This window comes from Serinus canaria, chromosome 1A (genome assembly GCF_022539315.1).
Source record: "Serinus canaria isolate serCan28SL12 chromosome 1A, serCan2020, whole genome shotgun sequence".
NCBI lineage: Eukaryota > Metazoa > Chordata > Aves > Passeriformes > Fringillidae > Serinus > Serinus canaria.
This window is the reverse complement of record NC_066314.1, coordinates 39,395,773-39,418,650: the sequence shown is the minus strand read 5'-3', so window position 1 is coordinate 39,418,650 and position 22,878 is coordinate 39,395,773. Positions and strand designations below refer to the sequence as shown.

Genomic DNA, 22,878 nt, shown 5'->3' with positions numbered 1-22,878 from the left:
CATATTTTTTTAAATTTTTAAAATTTTTTTATGCTTGGATACTCTCATCTGGACACCTAAAGCAGATGACACTTAAACCCACCTGGTGAAAGGAAATTGCATGCATCTAACCTTGTGTATTTTGAAACATTGGAGACTCTACTATCTCAAATTGCAAACTACATGATATGTACATTTAAAGCCAGAAATTAAAAAGGGAAGGAAGGGTTTCTCACCATTTTTTTCCTATTTATGGGTGACAGATGTGGGAGTCTTCATCCACAATTTTATACCATAAATTATTCAGTTTGCTTCTGGATTGAGACATCAGTATCATTAAGGAAACCCACAGCTGTGAGTCAGGGAAGAGTTCTAGACTTGGCATAGGAAGGAAGCATCAAGCAGTCTACTTGTTTCTCAAATTACCACATCAATAGGGGACATTTTACTACCAATGCTCTCCAGCCAGTGGAGTTTTTTTTCCCCCTCAACGTCTTGTTCATCTCAACCCTCCAAGACTGCTCAGCATATTATAGTTATCCAAAATCAAACAACCATATATGGATACATGCTACATCTTAATGCTGAAAAACTAGCTACCACTGGCCTTCATGTAAGTCCAGGGCAGGCCTGTTTACAGATCAGCAAGTTAAGAAAATAAGGTGTTACAACTGTTAAAGGCTGTGGATCCTAACAACAGCTGAAAACATCCCACAAAAATGTAGTTACACTTGTAATTTCTGTGTATCTTGACATTTTTTCCCAATGGTCATGCATCAGTTGCTTTGGTTTATGCTTAAGAAGCCTCCTAGTAATCACTCAGTTTATATGGAAACTGTGATGGACATTTTTAGATAACATACTTGTATTACCACAATAAAAGCTAAAGAGGAACATACGTTAGGAGCATTTCATGTTACGGTTGTATTAAAAAAAATAAAAATGGAACATTTTCCAGACCTCAAAGTGTTTCTAATTAAACTTCTTTGCTTTCCAGCTTAAATGTTGTCATCAGTACAGGATAGGATAATCTTATTCTGTTTTCCTCACACTTTAGGATTCCATTTAAAACAAAAAAACCAAATCACTTAATTTTTGTTTATAGAAATCCAACTGTCTTCAATTTGATTATTTTAATATATAGTTATGATTATGTTATAAAACACTTAACAACTTATTTACCTTATGCAGCACAAAAATGCTGCATACTAGTAGGAAGTCTGTACTTCAGGCAAATGAAAAACCTGGTGAACAGAAATGTCATCTGTACTATCATAATGACAATAGCAATTGATCAAAATCTTTCACTAACAGAATTTTGTCCTATTAAAACAAAATAAGTTTATTAAAATGAAAATCAATTTGTGAGTAAAAGTATTTTTACCTGCATTTTCTTTCTAAACCTTGGAAAACAGAAAAGCAAAAGGCTTTGTGTTGTTGCCTAAAGACAAAGCCCACTTTCAATTTAAAAGAAATATAAAATGTTAAAAAAAACTATAATGCACTTCACCCCAGCAGCTCACATGCAAGGCTAATTAGAATAGCTGTCCACATTAAAACAACTGAAAGTGGCTCATCTTTAGAGGTAAGTCTAATACACATATCATCAGAATTTTTAATCACAATTATACTCATACTATTCGCAATAAAACATGTTCATTTTTCCAATCAAATAAAATGTCATTAGAAAATAAAAATGTCTGCTGAAATTGAATGCACTATCCATTTACTTTTGCCCACATACTCATCAAATACATCAGTACACAGAGAAGGTTGTAAGCTTTTCCAAGATGCTTGTGACAGGCATATTCCATTAGAGTTTCTATTTTCGAGTAGAATAGACAACAACTGCAGTTTCAGAAAGAGGTAATGTTGATTTCTGGCCTTGAAAATTTAACTAAGTTCTAGTTAGGGGAATCTCAAGGTAATGAGATTTCCAATATTTCAACTCAAATGTTCAATTGAACATTAAATTTCCAACAAGCCTTTGCACCTTTGGCTGACAACTGAATTAAATGCTTGAGAACCAGATTAATATTGGTATAACTGTGCGTTTTCCCAAACTATTTATGTATTTATAGTCAAAATGCATTGCTTTTAGGCACACTGTATAAACCATTATGCAACATGACAGATCTGTTCTGAGCACAAAGAACAATAATCCTGTTAATTTTTTTAAGGCTTCCATTGTGCACAATCACTATTAAGACAGTCCACAGACAAAGTGTGGTCTTAGAGTATTACAAAAAGAAAACACTAGGACTTTTTAAGGCATTGCATGTTTTTCTTCTCTTTGTCCTTTTTCTTCTGGCTCCTATCACTTCCATGCTTTTTACCTAATGCAATAAGCTTATGCCCAAACTTGTCTTGAGTTTGATTTTTACACACAGAATTAAGAGAGCAGCTGAGAAGAGAGGCACATACTAGAGGTCCTTTGCAAAATGCTGAATTAGAGTGTTGTGTTTAATTCATAAAAATGCATGCCTTACTTTTTGGCAGCCAGTAACTTGCAGGTGTCCCCTGTACAGTGTCCCTGTATGTCCCCTGTACATATGTACTATGCATTTAATTTAGCAATTAAATGCATAGTACATATTAAAATTATTAACTTCCACAGTAAGTACACGGATTTCATTTTTATTCTTACAGCTTCAAGATTTCAGGGCTGCATTTGTTAAAATTTGGTCTTTTGATCGTTAATAGTAAGACCACTAATTGCTCACTAGGCTTTTACAAGGTTGTGACTTCTAAAAAAACCAAAATAACTTGTAGCTAGGGTAGCCTTATTTACCACATCTGAATGGTGACACATGTGTTTACAGTAGTTAATATCAATAATAGCAAGACATGTTCAGTGGTTACACATTCTACTCTGAAAGACTGCACTTGATGCAGCATATGCTGACAAATGCTGTTTATCAAACAGAAGTTTTCTGTATTTGTCAAAATAAAGTTTTAAGAAATGGATGCGTGAAGCAACAATTTGAATAATATTTTCCTTTTGTAAAAGTATTAAATTAATTACTTCTAAAGGCACAAGAGGACAATTAATATTTGCAGGACTAGCACAAAAAAAATCAAAGTTCAATTCCTGCTTCTGAAATTCAGTGTTAGAAATTATTCAGGGCAACCAGATGCTTGCTGCAAACTGGACCAGGAAAAGCCCTTTATGGCTGGGGCAAAGTATAATCCAGAGCCAGTAGAATTGCTAAGCAATTCTATTTTGTAGTTGATGACTCAGATTATTTTGCCTCAATTTTACTACACCTATCGCTCATTCTACAGGAACACCACAGGATCCCACAAAAATTAACTTAGTGTTCTACCACTGAACTTTCTGTTCAAGCTCATTTTTCCGCCCAAACCAAAAAGTTTGTCTCCTGTGCAATTTCTATAATCTCTGTTCAGAGAGCACTTTCTTCCTCTATTATGGCTAAAACATTCAACTTGTAAACTAGTCAGCAAAAAAATTCTAGCATTGTAGCTATCTGAATAGAATTTTCCAAACAGAATTAATGAAGGATCCTCGATTTTTCAAATAGGACAGAAAATGTCTGATAATTTTAAGTGCATTTAAATGCAGTCAGAAAAAATGAAGTAGAAGTACTGAGTTGCAATAAAACTACACCAAGTAACTCCATCATAAATGTATTAATCATTCACCTCCACAGAATCTAAGAGACATACAGCAAAACTTCCTATGGAATTTAATCTAGGGGTTTTATTGTGGATTTTATTTACTGTTGCTGCTTTTTTGGAAGAAGTTTATATTTTCCTTCATGCTGTAATTGTTTGCAATGAACTTGAGGCAGCCAGATGTTGAGGCAACTGGCACTGTTACAAACCATAATGTTGGATTAAAGTTATTTATTGTTAAGGAAGACAATCCTTCCTGGATCACCTGAAGAATTAGTAAAACTTGCTCAGCTTAGTAATAAAGCTGTTCATTGTATGGGAGACATTTCAGTTGGGTAGGTACAATGGATTGCACTTCAGTAAAACCAACTATGGTAAACAGGATCACGTGAATGCAAAATGAAGAGGTAACCAATAAACACTGGGGTTCAGACAGTCTCGAAAAGGGACTGTTTCTTGGGGGAAACAAGCAACTCTCCATCCCCTCCCCACTGCACCTTCTCATTTGCAGGCATCTGATCTCTAGACTAACCTTCAGAGGCAAACTGTCAGTTCAAACTGATACTGAAGTTACTCTTAAAGACAAATTCAAAGCAAATTACTTCATACCTGCCAAATGTACAGTTCTTCTCAGGCAGATCTCAGACCAAAACCAGCCTCACTACAGGGCATTTCTCCTCTATGCATGAAATTACATTCAACCCAAAGGTGTGGGAGGGTGGGGGAAAAGACACTTGCAGCAAAACCATCTTGTGAGAAAAACTTTCTCGAGAACTTGTGGGGGAAAAAAAAATCTAGTAGGATATGTCAATACACAACTAAAAATCTTTCCGACATTGAGAAATACATCAAAAATACAGATTAGCAAGAAAATTAGGAAGTTATTTATTGTAAAACATCCTATTGAGAATGTGTAGTTGCTGGGTTTATTTAATGGGCATTAAAGTCACATTCTCATGAGTTCTAATTGCGTGATAAATCCCTTGCACTGTTTCTAGAATCAGCAATAGAAAACTCTATTAGGAAAAGCCTTGTTGGATTCTCTTTTAATTGAGTTCAAACAGATGGTTTAATTTCTGAAATGCTAATCTGCTGGTGTGAGTTCTCTATTTCATGGCACTTTATTTCTGATTGACACCAAGGGCAAATTTACCAGGCAAAGGCAATCTCGCTCTCTCCAGGAACTGATGTAGGCAGCACAGTATCCCCTGCCATATTACTATCAGACTGTAAATCATAACCAAGTGCATAAATCTGTCCATGATACACCATCTTCAATTCCACAATTTCAGCATCTTCACAAACTACTACCTCTCATCATCTCAAAGCATAATGATTTGTTTTATTTAACTGAATAGTACAAATCTAGACTATTTAGTTTCCTATTATTAGTTTCAAAAAACTAGTTTTCAAATTATTCAGTAAATTAACGTCACAGCTGAGTACAAACACTGTGCAATTTCTTTCATTCTTGAAGATTAAGCACAGGAAAAAAAGAATATCTGCCTACTAAGATGTGGAAGAAAAACACAAAAATGATATAGGAAACAAATCTGCACTCCAAAGTACAGACCTAGCTGACTTTACATATTTTTTTTCTTTAAGCCTTTTTGATGGTGGACTGAACATATCTATACATGAGATAAAGATTGGCATAATGAAAATACATATTAAAAATAATGTGAGATTTCCATTCAAGTTAACTGAGGCACAGTCCTACAAAATCTGAATCAAAGTCTTGACAATGAAATAGTTCAAGTAATATTTGGTATAAGAATGCCTTCACTTTGGAGAATTTACGAACTATCCAAGGATTACATCACCTAATGGTACTGCAATAACATGGGTAGGTGCCCAGAGAGAAAACAGAATCTATAAATTAATATAAATTAATACTTCGCCAATTAACTTCTTGAGAAACACACTAAACTAACAATAAACATGTATGATTTTTGTGAAAACATGGTCTTTTTCTTTTTTGGACATTTAGTCACATAACATTTTGAACCTGTGGGCAACAGAGCCAACAATGGAAACGGCTGCATTAACCAAAGAGCCCTGGTGTACTTTGGGGTTTTTTATCTGAAGAAAAGACTCTATTAGCAAGAACACAAGGGATTGCCATCAGACATACTGAAAACCTGGTATGACCAGTGTGCTAAGTAAATAGCATATGAATTATCAGAGAGTTTGCTTCTCCCAGATTACATGCTTAGCACAAAATTACTGTTTCAACAGTTCTTGGTAAGAGTAATTGATTACTTAATGGAGTTCTAAAGGTTAAATCAATTAGAAAATGGGAGCTAGTACATAGATGCGTATTTCCAACATTTGTTTCCCCTTTTAGTAAAAGCATGTCTATACATTTCACTGTTCATGAAGTTGAAAGACTTGGAAAATACCTTATGTCAATAATTAGACTGTAGAAGGACTAATATTTATGGGAAATTTGTAAACATTTTTATAGCTAAAAGTGAAATTAAAAACACTCTGAATTACCATAACAATGAGTTTCCGGCTTACTTTGCTGAGTGTTTCTGGGTATGCAGCTTACTGCTTGGGAAACTTTAGGCTAAGGACAGCTCATAGGTGCTTGCATGCTTCCACATGAAATCAGGACATACAGAGTCCAATTTATCTCACATGTGCAGGAGAAACAGAAGCAACTCTAAACAAGTCAATGGTGTTACTGCAATGCAATATCTGTATAAGCAGAAGAAACTTGAATGAATGTATTTTCATTTCAGTCATTTAGAACTTGCACAGACAAAATAGCTCTGTATTGATTAGAATATCAATGTACAACAAATTATTCTAGATGGGAAATAAACAGCAACTTAAATGCATTTTAATTCAATTTCAAAGCTCACAAATTACACTGATCAAACCAATTGATCTTAGACATTTGTGTTTAACTGCTTGTATAATCAGGAGAGTACAAATCAACTTCCCATAACCTAACTCTCACAAAAGTGAAAATGAGAGCTGCAATGATAGGATTTCCAGCTTGATCCTCCGCATCTTACACAATGATGGATCACAATACTGAGAACTAGATTTAAGTATTCTATAATTGCCCAAAAGCACATTCAATCTTTGCTTTTACAGAGCTGCTACAGTGCAGGAGAAAGCACATGTACAAATTTCTGCAGTAAGGCAATAAATATTCTCATGTATTTCCCAAAGGAAATTCAGTGTTTTCCACAGCTGAGTAAATCGGTTTTCAAATTATATAACTCATTCTGATATTGTATTTCAGGTACAGGTAAATATCTCCATTCCAGCAGCCTGTATTCTTTCTTTGTCCCTCGATGGAGATCACAGGGACAGAAAACACTACATGAGGCTTTTTGTTTCTTCTGCTGTATTTTTTAAGGTGGGAGACACTAATCTCTGCTGAAGTAGGAATACTTTAAGATTCAGAGCAACACAGAAGCCTGTCTTGAAGCTGACAATTGTGCACAACAACCACCCCAAATGTGTAATAAAAATATTTTGGAGGGCCACGAAGAAATATAATTGCAAATACAGAAAGAAATAGTTTTGTTCAAAAGAATAAACACTGTTTTGCCCAAAATAGCTGAATGTAAATAATGTATCTGCCCTGGGCTTAGCCCCAGACGAGAAGGACCTGAAAGGGGTGAAGCAAAACAACAACAAAAGAAAATTGATTTGGGGACTAATAAGATTTTACAAAGCTCAGGAGGAGCACAGAGACTTTGTGCATGGATAAACTCTTTACATGGGGAAATATTGCCATTTCTGTGCAAATACTGAAGAGTCTTCATACCTGAAATGAAGGGAATCTTGCCTTCAGGTAATTTTCTTGAATTTTTCTGTTCTGCACAACCTTTAAGCTAGGTCACCCTTGCACTATGCAGACTGAAAAATGTCACAGATACTCGATATCAAATCTCAGAGTCATTTTTTTCATGGTGTTTCAACATGGACAGTCTAAACAATTTACAGTAACCAAGCAAGGGCTCTCTTAGCCTTTTGAGATCAGAGAGTGATGTCCTCTCTTCAATAAGGATGTTCCACTATCTCCTCCTCCAGTGGAGCTACTCCATGCCTAAGCATCCCACCCCTGGACCTGTCTGAATTCAAATAAAAAAAAAAATTAAAAACATGTCATCTGGAACAGTTCTCATCAGTCCTGCCTATTCTTCTTATTAGGAAGCCATAGTACCTGTTTTAGTGCCTGAAAATCCTACACGCCATGTAACAACTGGTTCAGTCTTCAGCAGGAAGAGAGGAAGAACTGAATCCTGGGAAGTTTTCTTTTTCCTCACACCTTTAACAGGAGCAAAGAAAGGAGGCATTTTCAGGAAGCCAAGAGTGCTGCTGGGCTGGAAGGAACCCACAGAAGAAGCTTTAAACAATCAGGGGATTAGCAGCAACTGGTGCTGGTAGTAGGAAGATGTGCAGCCCTGACAAAGGGCAGGAGAAGATGGGAGCATCTCAGAGGGCACAGGCAGTCCAACAGAAGCTCCTTCTGCTCCCCTTTCAGTACAGGCAGACAACTAAATAGATGGATCTGCTGTACTTAGCTCTGTGGTCATGCTGTATCACCAGTAGATAAAGCTAAAACATTATCATGTGTTCATTATTTTGAATGAAGAAGTAAACAGGCAGAACAACATTTTAAAGCAAGGATTTGCAGCTGTAGATTGCCATGTTTTATTGACAATAATACACAGCGTTAAAACCATATATATATATACTGTTTTTCTAGGGAATTATGTCAGCTTTATGGTCCAGGAACCAGGAGAATGGATGGCAAGGCACTCCAGTTACTCCAATTATTATTGGAATAACAGGGACTAGGTAGACCTGCTCAAAACAGCTGTAGGAGCAACAGAGACATGGCTAGTGAGGGATCTGCTGTATCCCTGGGGCAGTGTAGCTGTGACTTTGGATCCAGTGTAGCCAGTTTTTCTGTCAGCTGAGGATCAGTGGCAGACAATGCAAGAATCACTGTTAGACCATCCATTACTGGCATCATCAGTAGATTTAACATAGCAGAAGCTCTTAAAAAAGTTTATGAAAATTCTCCCTGGCAATAACAGGACATGTCCTTAACAAAGCTGGCAAAATGCATTTACGCTTTTTCCCCTCACAATTACTCCAAATCTGGTAAAGCTACGAGAGGCAATTACTGAATGTTCATGAGAAAATCAAATAGGAAATTTGGCACAGAAACATTGAACGAAAAAAACTATAATAACGTAGATCTTGATTACAGATGTTTCAAGACAAAAATGCTATATTTACTTTATTTTTTAAAGATGTATGTACTAGTGGAAGTATTTCTTTTTTAGAAGTCCTGCCATGAATAAATCCCATGAATTATGAACACTTTCCTTAAGAAGGCAGTGAAAGCGTGTTATCTCTAAGGTGCCTATGAAATTACAGTCAATTATGTAGAAATCACTAGCATTCTTCTTTCACCAGTTAGACAGCTTGAGGTAGAGCTTATTGCAAGCCTGAAGCCTTTGGCATGAAATCTTTGCTCCAGCGTTGGGGAAAAAAAATTAAAGAAGCACTTGTAGAAACTTCTTTTTAATATGATATTGTGTTAAGTGATTACATAAGCCCTTCAAGTCAAAAAATGGTTTAGTCCCCCACATCATGATTAAACCATCTAGTGGAAATTGTATTTATTTTGCTTATAGGTACATTTCTCCTTTCCCCCTCACTCTCCGTGTGTGTCTTTATGTATGTTGTTATAGTAAGACATTTAATCAAGCCCTTTTGAAGTGGTAGAGTGGAAACAGCTGCATCTGACAATGTGCTGATGACATGGGGCTTAAAGCTGTCATGAGCTCCAGACTGCAAGCAGCACTAATATGTGGTTGGGATGGTAGTGACTTACAGGTCATGACACCTCCTTGAGGAATGCTCCTAAGCCAATCAGCTCAAGGTGGTGGCTCAAAGTCTTAAGGCTCTGGTGAGCTCTCTTTCATTTAATACTCTTGAGGTCACACTTCAAAGTGCCCTTTCTTCTCAAAAGCCATTGGCCATATGTGGGGGTTCTAGAGCAGCTTTTTAATGACTGGCTGCTTCAGGCTCAGACTTAAAAAATTAGAAAAGCAGCTCTATTACACAAATGATATCTTAAAAGTTGAACAAAGGCTGAAGCTTAAGTTGGTATCTCACACACTTGTAAAAGACTGGCAATTTAAAGGCAGTTTCCGGATGCCTGATTTTTCCACAACAAAGCAAGCTTAAAGCTCACATTTTAGAGTGCCTAACAACTTGTTAAAACAATTTCCTGGTTTGTGAAGGTTACAATATGTAGGGCACCCAGAAATCATCTCTGAATACAGCTTTTCTTCAGCAATTCTCACACAGAATAATTACTGTATAAATGTCCAAGAAACTTATGGTTTCATTTCTTCATGCAACTGAATTTATTAAAATCAGACTAATGTGATTAATGTACACTCAAGGCAGCACTGCTAGAACAAACACGTGTTTCTCACTGAGAGGGCTCTAAAATTACTTTGTTTTGATCATGGTACAACACACAATACAGTAACGTATTTTTTGGAAAGCATTCATAAAGATCAAGGGGCTAGGGAGGCTAATCTCCGTAGGTCACCTACATAGTTGAAGGAAGAAAAGACAGTCCTGTAAGAAATTGCAAATAAAAGTAGGTTTGTTTTCTGAACTGCTTCCTGGATTCCTCTCTACCTCTTGGTTTTCCAAGGGAAGTTGACTCTCTGAAAGCTAAAATAGACATAAACTTGAGAATGCCTGCTTCTTTAGTAAAGTTAAAGACAAATTGTTCTCATCTTCAAAGCAGCAGTGTGTTCTACAGAAAATACTGCTCTTCTGAAATTTGTCTGGAAATTACTTTCCTGGAGGATAAATACCCCACCTACTGTAAATAAGGCCAACTGTGAACATTATTAAGAAAACAGCTAGGTCTATATCTCAAACACTAATACAGCCAGACTTGTTTTTAATTTGCATCCAAGCTCCTTTTCATTGGTGCAGCTATTGTATCAAAATGTTTTAATTCTTTTACCATCTGCAGACAGAATGTGTATCCAAAAGCAAGGATGGCATTCAAGATGTGGATATACATTTTAACACACCTTTGCTGTATTCCCTTGTTCCTTTATTGAGTATATTTTTCTTGCAAATACTTCATTCATTGCAATAAGGCTTGTAATGAAAAAAATACACTGTATTCTCAGACCTCTCACAATTAGTTCAGTGATAAATGAATCATCCCCAATATTGCAAAAATAAAATCTTTTTATGCTTGATTTCTTTAAAACAATAGCCTGCAAATTTCAGAGAAGTTACATTTTCTGTAACTGAATACTGTGTTTCTGGCAATGTTTTTAGCTGCCTTAGTCACAACTTTTCTAAAAATGGATTAGTTAAATGAGAATGTGACTCAGACATTCAGGGACATTGGTGCTCACTGCTGTTCTCCCATTCTGAGACACTGAAATAAAAGGGACAAAGCAAGAGTGGAGACTGCTGTCTGGAAAAAGCACTAAAATAGCCAATTAAGTATCTCTCAAAGTAGTAAATCAGATGGCCATTTAAACTGGACATGGGTGTAGAAAAGCTCAGCAGAGCAGTTTCTGGATCCAAAGGGCTTAAACATTAGGGAGCAGAAGAAGAATCCTTGTGCACAAGGTATTGCTTCATTCCAAAAGCAACAAGAATGGTTGAGAAACCAAAGAAAGGGATGCAAAAGGAAGATAGAATGCTGAGAACAAAACTGTGTCATGATAGTTAAACGAGTATAAAAAAATCACTAACAATCAGTAAAAGATTGTGTTTGCAGCATTACTAAAATCTCTTATTGCTCTTAAGGGCTTTATCTTTCAGTCACGATATTAGAGATATACAAAGTGTTATATTTCTAAAGGAACAGATGTAAGAAAGTGGAAATCTGAGTTTTGTTTCAGGCTGTGCTACATGAAAATCTCTCAGAAGCATCGGTCTAAAGTTATTCTAAAGAATAAGTGATAATTTAATTGACTTGGCACAGTGAAAGAAGCTCATAACAAAGAAATGGATCTTCAACTTGGGATCCAGCCAAGTGGCTGCGGAACCAAAGGAAAAAAAGTCATACTGAAAAAAAGCAGAGTCCCAGTTTACCTGGGATGCTGTTCCATAATTCATTCATATGAAACAGTATTGTTTAAAGCACCAGAAGGAAGACTCTAGTTAAACAGACCCTTTGAGCACTTAATTATACTAGTAATTTGGGGAGAGACCTACTAACAGCTAAACATGCACACAAGCATACATAAAGGTATGTGTTTACATACATGGAATGGTAAGAATCTGCATATTACATCACAATAATACATCTAGTAGTTTGAATTTTCTATCAAGAAACGTTTCTAGACCAATAATGATACAAAAAAACCCAACCAAACAAAGATCCTTCAACACTGATTTTATTTAAGGATAATTTGTTATCATCTTGACTCACGTAATTTTGCTGATCCTTCATATCAATTAGACAGTGAGAGGATGCACAGGCCACATACAAAATACCAAAATCAACTGTGGGCATTTTCATGCTGTGAGTATGGTTTCTACACAGCTCTGGCCTGGGCCACTGCAGTCTCTAGGATAATACCTGGATACACTCAAAGCACCTGGTTCAATCAGCAACTATAGAGAATAGTTCTAAGCACATTTAATTCATAGGCACAGATGCAGCCATGAAGCACACAGTCCTTCAATTATTTTCATTCCATTTTACTTTGGAAAGATGGGGAGCTTCTGTCATACCATGTATGCATTAAACTGCTCACTACCAAGTAAGCCTTCTCAAGTGGCTTCTTTTCCTCCCAGTCTGAAACTGGTATGGCAAATTTGAGAGTTAATAACAATAAGAAAAATACGTATGACTACTTGTGGTTTTGCTTACATTTTTGAGACAGACTCCTGTAAAGTCATCAGCAAGTTGATAATGGCTGTGAAAATGGATACAAGTTTCCCACTCTGCACCAATAAAATATTCCTAAAAAGTCATAAACCGTATGCACGCCATGCTTAGCTAGAAGATTAAACTATCACCTAGAACATTAAAGTATAATCATCATTTGAAGAAAGCTGAACAGCAGTACCTATTAGATTTTTACTTACACTAATCAAAGTTAGAAGAAAGTTTCTACAATAAAGTGTTTTGACAATCTTATTCTTCAAAAAGGATACTTTGGCCATAACATGTAAAGCTTGTCCCCAATAATCAGAAGTACCTAACCTTTAGAGTACTATTGCTATGAGCTTGCTGTCAGTCACTCCAAAGCCCACTGAGAAACCTCAAATATAAAACCATATTTATATGGAGTTATACACAATAAACTTATTTCTTAGTTTCTGAGAAGCATTTTGAGCATACAATGGAGCACAGAAAAGAAAAATGGTACCAATTTGCAGAAGATGAGGGAGTACTTTCAACATTAAGGTATCCTCTCAGATAAAAAGGCAAAAGAGTCTTGCATTATGCAAGCATTATGAATCACAAAGTCTTTATTGTTATTTCACAAAGTATGAAGTAATGAAATAAGTAGTGTTTTGAAAGTTTTTAAGAGACAGTATGAAAATCTGTAATTTCATATGAATAAGTTATTATGGGTTTTTTATTATATTTTCTTATTGCTTTTGATTCTTAGCTCTGAAAGCTCTTCTAAGTTTTGGTTTTTCCAGACTTGGGTTTTCCCTTTTTTTTAACTACATTTGCTGACTTGCATCCTTGAATTTGGCACTATGGACTTCTGTGACAGAAACTTTCCTAGATTTGATTTATTGTATAGACAAAGTGTTATGTATCTAAAAAAAAATCCGCCCCATTTATGCTCATTATTTTTTCTCAAAATGTTGAGGTAATTGAAAAGAAATATATATTAAGTAAAAAATGGTAAGTAAAAAGTATTTTGTTTCTTTAATTCCTGATGCAATGAAAATTGGAAATGAGCTTCCCTTCTTAAAAGGCATGTCACTTACTGCTAAATATAACTGCTCAAACAATAAGTATTTCTTTGCCAATATACAACTACAGCAGAGATAAACATCTTTACGTTTGCTGAACAACATTTGCCAGAAGTTCATGACAGAAGAAAATGCATAAATGTATTATTAAGAATTCCTTAAAATATGGGTCACAGGATAGCCTTTCATTCTCGTTTACTAGTGAAGAGATGGAATTGGAGAAGCTTTCCAAACTTAGCACATTGAAACATAGATAAATAAATCTAAATCTAGAAGTCTTTTCCACGTATGTTGGCCAAGACTTATGACTAGATCACTTCACTGAGGCAACTTGAAAGCGCAGTGATTGGTTTGACAAATGAACAGCTTCATCTAAACACCCAACAATTAATTACTAAAAGAACATCTATAACAGGCTGAGAGATCAAATGCTCCAGCAAGAAGTTCTCAACACAAAGGGTTCAGTACCGTAGCACGTTCATCAACTTATGTAATGGATATCATGAAGAATGTACTTACATTAGGTCTTAATCCTGCTGCCATTTCATAATATTTCTCAGCCTCTTCATTAAGACTGGCTTGTCTATCAGGATGGAAAAGAACAACACAGTTACACCTCATTTTTCTTGTGTTAAAATGAAACCATACCTGAAAAGGCATAGCTAAAAACTAAACACTGCAACTACTCCCTGCTGTTTAAGGATATTACCCTAACAAATGCACAAAATATGTAATTCTAGTTTTCCTACAGTTCAGAATGTTCATTAGCACAATTCCTCTTTGCTTACTTCATTTTCTTTTTAGTTCTGAAATGATATTAGTACATAATGGAAAGAAATACAGAAGTCTGAACACTCATCTCGGGCAAAAACAGACATACCAGTCTTCACCAGAAGAAAATGTGGCTCATTTTTTGTTATCAGACATACTTAAATTCTGAAACTGTATATTATAACACAATGTTTCTCACTTTGTGCCCTCCCAAAACCACTATTATTCCAGTAAATAAATGGAAAAAAAGCCAGGGAACATAATGTTTTCTAAAAACTAGGTTTCCCTGATTGAGGGAATACACTGAGGAAAGAGTTCTGATTTCAACATTTACTCACATAATTCTGAGCAGGCATTTAAATGTAAATCTCATATTCAAAGAGAATGAGTTGCTGGTACCTGAAGCAGTATTAGCTCAACACTTTTTCTTCTCCTTACTACTGCTGTCAGCAACTACATGCTCCTCATAGTTTGGCATTTATTTCTTCTCCTGAATTTTTAGTTTAAGGTCTTCAAACAAAAATGCAGTTTGTTGCCAAAGAAATCCAAATATGTTTTTGTCTCAACAGGCCCTTTTTATCACTTCTCTCAAATTCCTCTCTTCTCCTTTTGTCTCCACCTTCTTAATTTCCCCTTGACTATCCATTTTGGCCACTAATCCAATGAATATCAGTTGATCACATACATGTCAAGGGGAAAATGGCAAATCTGTAAGAACAACCAAGCAGGACTCTCAGGTAGGCTACTTATCTTCTGCTAAAGTTATTTGCTATTTTCCCATGAATCAAAGTGCTAAGTCCTTTTACAGGAGACTTAGGACAGGAGATCTTCAACATATTTGTGTTTGTTATGTGATCACAGCTGCATTTCTGTGATACAAAATGGAAAAATTAGAAAACAAGGATAAGACTGTAAGGTGGGCTGTTTGAGTTTTTTTTTTTTCCTTCTTTTCCTGCTTTTGCAAACAGTTATTAGTTCAAAAAGTATCAATCAACTGAGCACTTATTTTACCTTGATCATTACACGAGCCTTTACATGCTTTGGTATCAGATTATGTTCTAATTTTGTTTCTATCCATACAGATTTTAAACATTAGCCACATCATACATGGATAGGCAATTAATCCCAAACAACATATTTTTATAGCTATTGGTCTTGGGAGGAGAAAGGGAGAAAGGATAATAATCCCTTTGAAGTTTCTCACGTAATTCCTGTGCAAGCTGAAACCACTTCATGGCTAACAATTTGCTAAATAGAACCTGGTTTATACCTGTTAACTGTTTTAAATTACTTTGCACATGTATCATTGACTCAGTGGTTGCAGTGGTTAGAAATGATTGAATGTCTAAAAATATTCATTCAACCTGCTTCTGAATCACTCCTGCTGGGCATCAGTAGCACTTGAAATGATTGCAAAAAAAAAACAATCTCATACTTAGTAATTTCAGGATTTACAGCAAGGCACTGTAAAATGAAACATGTTACAGAGCTTTTTTTTTTTTCCCCCTGTTTGCTCCAAACTGTCAGGACACAAATCACTTCTTAAGTGGTGAAATAACATACAATAAACAAGGTGCCTTTCCCAGGAGGCAAATACAAATGCTACACTTCACCTCCAAAAAGAGTTGCTGGCATGTGACTGTGGAACACATTAAAATCCTGTCCCCCCTTTAGGCCAGTGGAAATACACGGCTTGCTTTCCTGCCACATGTACATCTTGGAACAAGGAGCATTAATTGCCAAGTGGAAATCAGTTTGAATATATAGTTCCCTGTTAAAAACAGTTTATAGAAATGAATGCACAACACAGTAACCTGGTCAGAAAAATGCTAGTTCCTTTTTTGAGGCATTCAGCAACCATTTTTTTAGCTAAGATGCTGAAGAATTCTGGTTCCTATTTCCACTGCAAATCTAAGCTAGAAATTAATTATGTTAAGCCCAGAAACAGCTTTCCCTTGAGAAAAATTAAAGGCACAGAGGTAGGAAATTGCAGTAACCCTATGCCACTGAGCAGTAAAGAGCTCTGGATCAATGTCAAATAATGGAAGGACACTATTAAAAGTACCATAACTCACATTAGAGTAAAATATTAGATAAAATGTTGATATAAAAATAAGAGAGGAAGTAAGGGGAGCAAAGAGGGGTTCAGAAGAGAGTCTTTTTCATAGTTATGAGCTAAATTTTAACCTCTATTCTAAATCTTTTCATGAGAACTGCCCTTGAAAACCTATCTGATTTTTCCCACTAACAACTAGCATCCAGTCTTGTTTTAAGGGAAAAAATGTTCCCACTTTTTATTCTCTCATATCTCTTAACCTGGGCTTCCAGACCAAACAATTCCCCATATTTAGCTCCAGGTGATTAACAGTGACACCTAAAAATGAGCTTGATGACACCCAGCTATAATCAGTTTACATTCATTTTGATTTTTACACTGTTCACTGGAAAAAATACTGTTGTAAGAGAAAAACACCACCAATGCTGAGTGATTTAGATACATGTGAGTGAGAAAGGGTTCGTTTTAACATGTCTGCTGCTTGGTACAAGGCTTCAGACTGTTGATTTTTACAGTAGAATCATAGATGCCAGCACACCTACAAAGAAATCTTCTTCAGCAATTCCTATTTTAAAATGCCGAATGGCTTTCTTAATGGACCTTTTTGTGTAACAACAAGATTATCAGGTTTTATAATCAGCTGCTCTATTACAATTAACTATTCATCCACAGTTGTTCTTTTTTGTTTTAAAAATCTGTATAGACTATATGCTTTACCATACATACTTGTATATTTCAGCACTAAGATATTAAATATAGTATTAATATAATCTGTTCAGACAATAACATAGAGTTAAGTTGTGCCTATGATACCATGGTCAGTGTATTCTGGACAGCCAAAATACCCTTGCAGAAAATCACTGAAAAATCAAGACCACGTAATGTAGTACTGCTCTAATTTAGACTTCTGTTTTCAACACCCAATAAACATCCAGTAACTTCATGTCACACGTGATTTTCCCAGAACCAAGCCCTCTCACAAAAGCCTGGAAAAATGAATTTTTCCTACAAAATGTGTTTTGAAGCAAAGAGGTCTTTTTCCTAAATCTGTTTTCATGTGGAGGCAAGGTGAAATTCTGTTCCTGTTTCTACTTATTATGGCGGTGCCACCACACTGCCATTGTTCATCCTAGAAACGATCACACCCTCACCCACGTGGTCCTTGCTGCCCATGAGTTGCCTTGCTCCTGGCAGCTCACCTGGGCTAGGATAGCAAAGTGTCCTGTAGCCCTTGCTAAGGCAGGGCTCAGCCACGGAAGCTCCAGCCACGGAGCAGCGTCACGCACACGCCTCACTGCTCGGCTGAGAGACTTCAAACTCCTCTAAGCAAGAGCACTGCAAATGCTACAAACATAAACCACATGACCACATACTGAACCACCCAAATGGCTGCATGACCCTTGAAGAAAGCTGTCTGGAAAACAAATTTGTTGAGAAAATGAATTTTACAGACAAGTATAATGCAAGTTAAAAGTTACCAGACTGTTGCAAAGAAATTAATTGCATTCATCGCACATTTCCCCCCTCTTACAGATGACTCGAATCATCTTGCATTGCATTAATGGGTTGCTACAGAAGTCATTTAGGAAAAATAAATTAATAACTATAATGTAATTAGGAAAGGGGAGGTCTCTCAATAATGCAAACAGAACTAAGTAATTATTTTTTTTTACTTCAGATTCAGTCACAAAGAGAGGAAATCAGTAATGTTGGAATATCTGATTGGAAGAGCAGACATTCTTCTTGTGACTGCTAAACTGAGAACAGGCTATCTATAAATACAGCTACTGCATTTGGATCCAGTTAACAATTCTGTTGCAAATTTCAGAAAAAGAAATCTAATTTGCAGCACTCCAGTTCTAAATATCGAGAAGTTGTTCATTTTTATTTAGGTTGCATTTTTTTTTCTCAGCAAGTAGGGAGATTTTAAAAAAAAAAGGAAAATATTTTAGCACTAGACTAGCAAAATAAATTGCATTTTGAGAGAACAGTATATTTATTTTCTATCCAAAACAGCTGTAAACCAAGAAATGTCTTCATATTTCTGAGTCTCGTGACACTCCTTAGGCTAATGGTGGAAACAGCAGTAACAGAGGAGGGAAAGATGATTACTTCCTAATTCAAAAATGTATCACTGTGCAAAATATTTGGTCCGAAAAAGAAAATATCAGAATCTATATAAAAATCTAAGCTTCTGTTATTATCTTACAGTCATTTTGGAAACCTTGCATCATCCCCATTAATATCAATTTCTGTCTCCTATTCCACAACACGTCTTTAAAATTTATCCCGTGTCTCTCACAAGAGTCATTTCATTTTCATGCTCTGTGAACTTCTATAATGTATTTTCTATCTCACAGCTGTGCAGTTAATTCAAAATTCTTACTCACTTACCAGTCAGTTCTTACAGCTCTCTAGGGTACCTAAAGAGCAGTTGGTCACCTACTTGAAATTATGTCAGCCTTTAATTTATGACTGTCTTTAGCATTCTGTTTCTAGCAGTGTCACTCTGTGCCAGTTGGAGAACTCCCTTCTTTCTATCCTCCTTTGTGTCTTGGTATCTGTTTTCCTCTTGGAATCACCTCAGCCCTCCACTGCTCTAAAGATCCTAAAAATCATCTGCTTCTGAAGAGCCAGACTCCTGGTGGATTTGTAACTGCTCTGTTACAATGAATGAATAAGCATTGCCCTTGTCCAACAAGTATCACAGAAGCAATATATTTGAATTAATTGCTAAGTAAAGCAGTGAACAAGGATGGACAGCAAGACTGTAACCTTTAGCAAACATCAGTCAGATGCTAACACACGGGGTTTTGAGCAAATACTTGTCAGCACTGAATTCAGCTTTGCCACCATGACTCTAAATCCTACTTTAGACTCTCAGAGAGTATCAGGAAGACATTATGATCTTCCACAAAGAGAGCTGAGTATTAAGTGAAAAATTAGATCAGCTGGGTATCCCAAAGGAGCACATGGGATTCTAGCTAAACTAAAGCAGGCCTATTATTTTTTTTTAGTGTTTCAGTTTAGTGCATTTTCTTTGTTTTGGCTTTGCACTTACAGTAAAAATCGAGAATGCAGCTTAGAATCACTAAGCTCATTGCTTGTCAAGGCCTCCCAAAACCAGTGCACTTCCAACCAGATCAAGCAGCATACAGCACCACAGCACCACAGCTATTACTTTAAAAGTGAAAAAATACTCATATCCAGATGTAAACATATGTGCTTCAAAGACCTCAAATGCTATACTCAGTGCTCACAGAGAAAGCAGATTTATTAAACCTATAAACCTTCTTTTTCTTTCATTTCTTATTTAAAATGCTAAAATATAAAGGAGCCTAAGTAAGATAGCTTCAGCAGAGAAATTATCTCAAGAACTGCTTTGTGCTAATGAAATATATTTTTTTAAATTTCGTTTTTCATGCATTTTCTATGCTTAGATACCATCAAAATGAAATCAAGTATCCTTATAGCTGTTAAGTGGACAATAGACAATAATTAGATAGTTATCCTAGAAATAAGCATGGAGGATACCTATTACAGTAATGCGAGTTTAATGATAATGTTAAACTCACAGACAGAAGCTTAATGTTACTGAATAACCAGGCCTGACAGCTTTAAAAGCTAAAATAGGAGTCCAAAGCTTTGTTCTATTCAGGCAGAAGACAATTAAATATAAGACTACATTTTAAATCACAGATTCTGAGAATATCACTAAGTGCTCCCATGCATCTCAAAGTAATTATCAGCCTGGGAATATTTAGATTTCTAATTATCATAATGTTCCCTACTGATATTATTAGAAATTTTCAATATTCTCTATTTACATCCAGATGAGAAATATGGTCTCCTCTTTTCAGTTGATATGCACACTAAAAATTTAAAAATCAGGTGAAAGGAAATCTTACAGAAGGTTCTTCACAAAAGAAAGACTTGTTCTCATATGCAAGCAAAATGCATTACCTGCTTGTGAAAAACAGAAGTTTTGAAGGCAGGAAATTATTATATAACAAATAGAATTTAAGAAATGCTAAATGCTGCAACAATTTAATTCCACTTTTTTGTATCTTATTAGCAAAAATATTGAATTATTCAAAAGAGTTGCTGGGCTTTAAAAAGTATCCTGCATAAGCAAAGGCTATAAGGACTTTTTTCCTCCAAAAGAAGAGGAAAATCAAGTGAGGCAGATGTACAAGCACTAACCTGAGCATATGGGCTGCATTGAAAACAACATCAAATTCTGTATTATCAAGTTCAGCTGCTTTTTTTGCCATTTCAGCTGCTTCTATCAGGCGGGATTCTTCTAGGAGGAACTGACCTGCAATGGAGTGTGTGAACATCAGCCCACAGGAAATAACTGATTTAATACACTTCAGACAGTATAGTTAGGAAAAAGAAGCACAAAAAAACCCCAACCAAACAAACCCAAACACCAAAGTAATGAACCAAGCAATAAACCAATGTATCAGATTCAATGTTTAGTTATTTTCTGATCTGTTCTGCATTTCAATATCTTTAAAATACAGTCAATGCGGGAAAAATTGCAATAAATATGACAAGGAATAACAGAATTTTTTGAATATATATTTGACATAATTGAGAATGATAGAGTAAAACTCAGATATTGAGAAACAATACTCTCAAATGCCAAGAAGCCTGACATTTGAGAACATGCCTTTCTGCCTATACAATTACCATGATCTTCCTCAAAACAAATTGAAATAAAATAGTATCTACAAATTAAACACATTCCCAAAGAATACCCCAAAATTTGTTTTAGAAGCATTTCCCAAAATCACATAAAATGATAAATTTTTGTAAACATACATGATAGCATTTTTTCAGCTTTAGAATTCTACATTGTATTTGATGTGAAACCATTACATGTACATGTATACCTTAATGGACTGGTATTTTATAATTTATTTCACTAACACTAAAAGAATCACAACAGGTAGCTTTAAAAAAGTTTTGTATATGATACTTACCTCTCACATTAAACAAATATAGAAGATGGCTAAAATGATTCACATTTTACAAATGAAATTATCATTATCATTAAACCAAGAATAAACTGAAAAGAATGAATAGTTTAGCATTAACCAAGCTCTAACTGAAGTACAGTTCCTCAAAACAAAACATGTAACATACAGTAGAACGCTATAAAAATGAGTTTTCCTTTGAAGAAGGTGAAAAAATGAATTTGGAAGATACTCAGCCTTATTTTTGCTCATTTTAATGCTTTTTCACACTTAATCTGTAAAATGTGTCAATGTTTGCAACAACATTTTTAAGGAATTCAACCATTTAGTCTCTGTGAGTACATAACTTTGTATTTGGAAAAACTCTCCTAAAGCCTAGTGATTATACATTTCAGCATCCCATCCTTCTCTTTTTGTCTTACTTTGTCAAGTAAGGTGTCTCAACCAAAACTCTGCCATGCCACCACTAACAAGCCTCATCAGAAACAATAAAATAAATATGATAAATAAATGAATAAATAAATAAATATGATAAATAAATAAATAAAGCCACGAGCAAATGATATCCTGCCATGGTAAGGGATTTTCTCTTTTTTCTTTCCCCCTTTCCTCATTCATTCCCCGTTGCTCACATACTTGCTGTGTGCTTATGTGGAAAATTCCCTTAACCAGAGCTAGCAAGGTCTATCCAAGCATTGTGAACCCAGTGATGCTTTGGTACAACAAAGATATTCACTGAAGGAATAATTTCAATACAAAAAGTGATGAAAGACAGCTTTCTTAGCTTTTTGTTTTCTCTGTGGATCCATTTCAGCTTGGGAGAGTTGGCAGATTATTTACTCAGTCTCCTATATCTTAATTATTCAGATCTGCAAAACTTGTAAAAACATTATGGTACCTTCCTGCATTCACAGTATAAGGTTTGCTTCCTTTAGTTACATACACACTCTAATGTGTACCACACTTTGGAGCATACAATGCTTTGTGCTTATTGTGCCCAGAAACAGAAGATTTACAAAAAAAGCCTTCCCACACAAGAAAAGAGGTAAATAAAGAAATAAGAGAGAACATATGAAAAAAAAACCCCCATAGTTTGAGAACAATTTGTACCACAAGAAATTATTTTGTCTTCAGAATTATAAATCAGTGGTTGAACTGTTAATAGAAGTCTCTTAATAGAAGTCTCTTCTAAAGGGAAAAAATTCTGACAAAAGCTAATAGCTTACTTTTTTTTTTTAAATTTTTTTTCTTTTGAGTACCCCATCAGAGTATGCCTTATATGCAGCAGGAAAACTCATATTTGAATATGAAAATTCTCCTAGTAAATCTACCAAATAAAATAGTTTATATCTACTTGGGCTGAATTCCTATTTTCTTTGGAGAGCAATCTTTGAAATAAGCTTGACCAATTAGTATTCCAATTCTCTTCCAATGAATGAAGCAAAGCAGAACCCCTAACCTTTAAGTCCATGTTAAAGC

The 22,878-nt window shown here is 35.4% G+C and overlaps 1 protein-coding gene across 1 annotated transcript in view; it reads right to left on the bottom strand.

Annotated features, from left to right (window-relative positions):
* Nucleotides 1-22,878, bottom strand: part of TMTC2 (transmembrane O-mannosyltransferase targeting cadherins 2) — a 242,120-nt gene that overhangs the window by 8,352 nt on the left and 210,890 nt on the right. The window contains exons 10-11 of the mRNA XM_030238179.2: nucleotides 20,621-20,735; nucleotides 14,110-14,173 (exon numbers count right to left, since the gene is read on the bottom strand). Of these exons, the coding sequence (XP_030094039.1) occupies nucleotides 14,110-14,173; nucleotides 20,621-20,735 (179 nt within the window). The remainder of the gene's footprint in view (nucleotides 1-14,109; nucleotides 14,174-20,620; nucleotides 20,736-22,878) is intronic.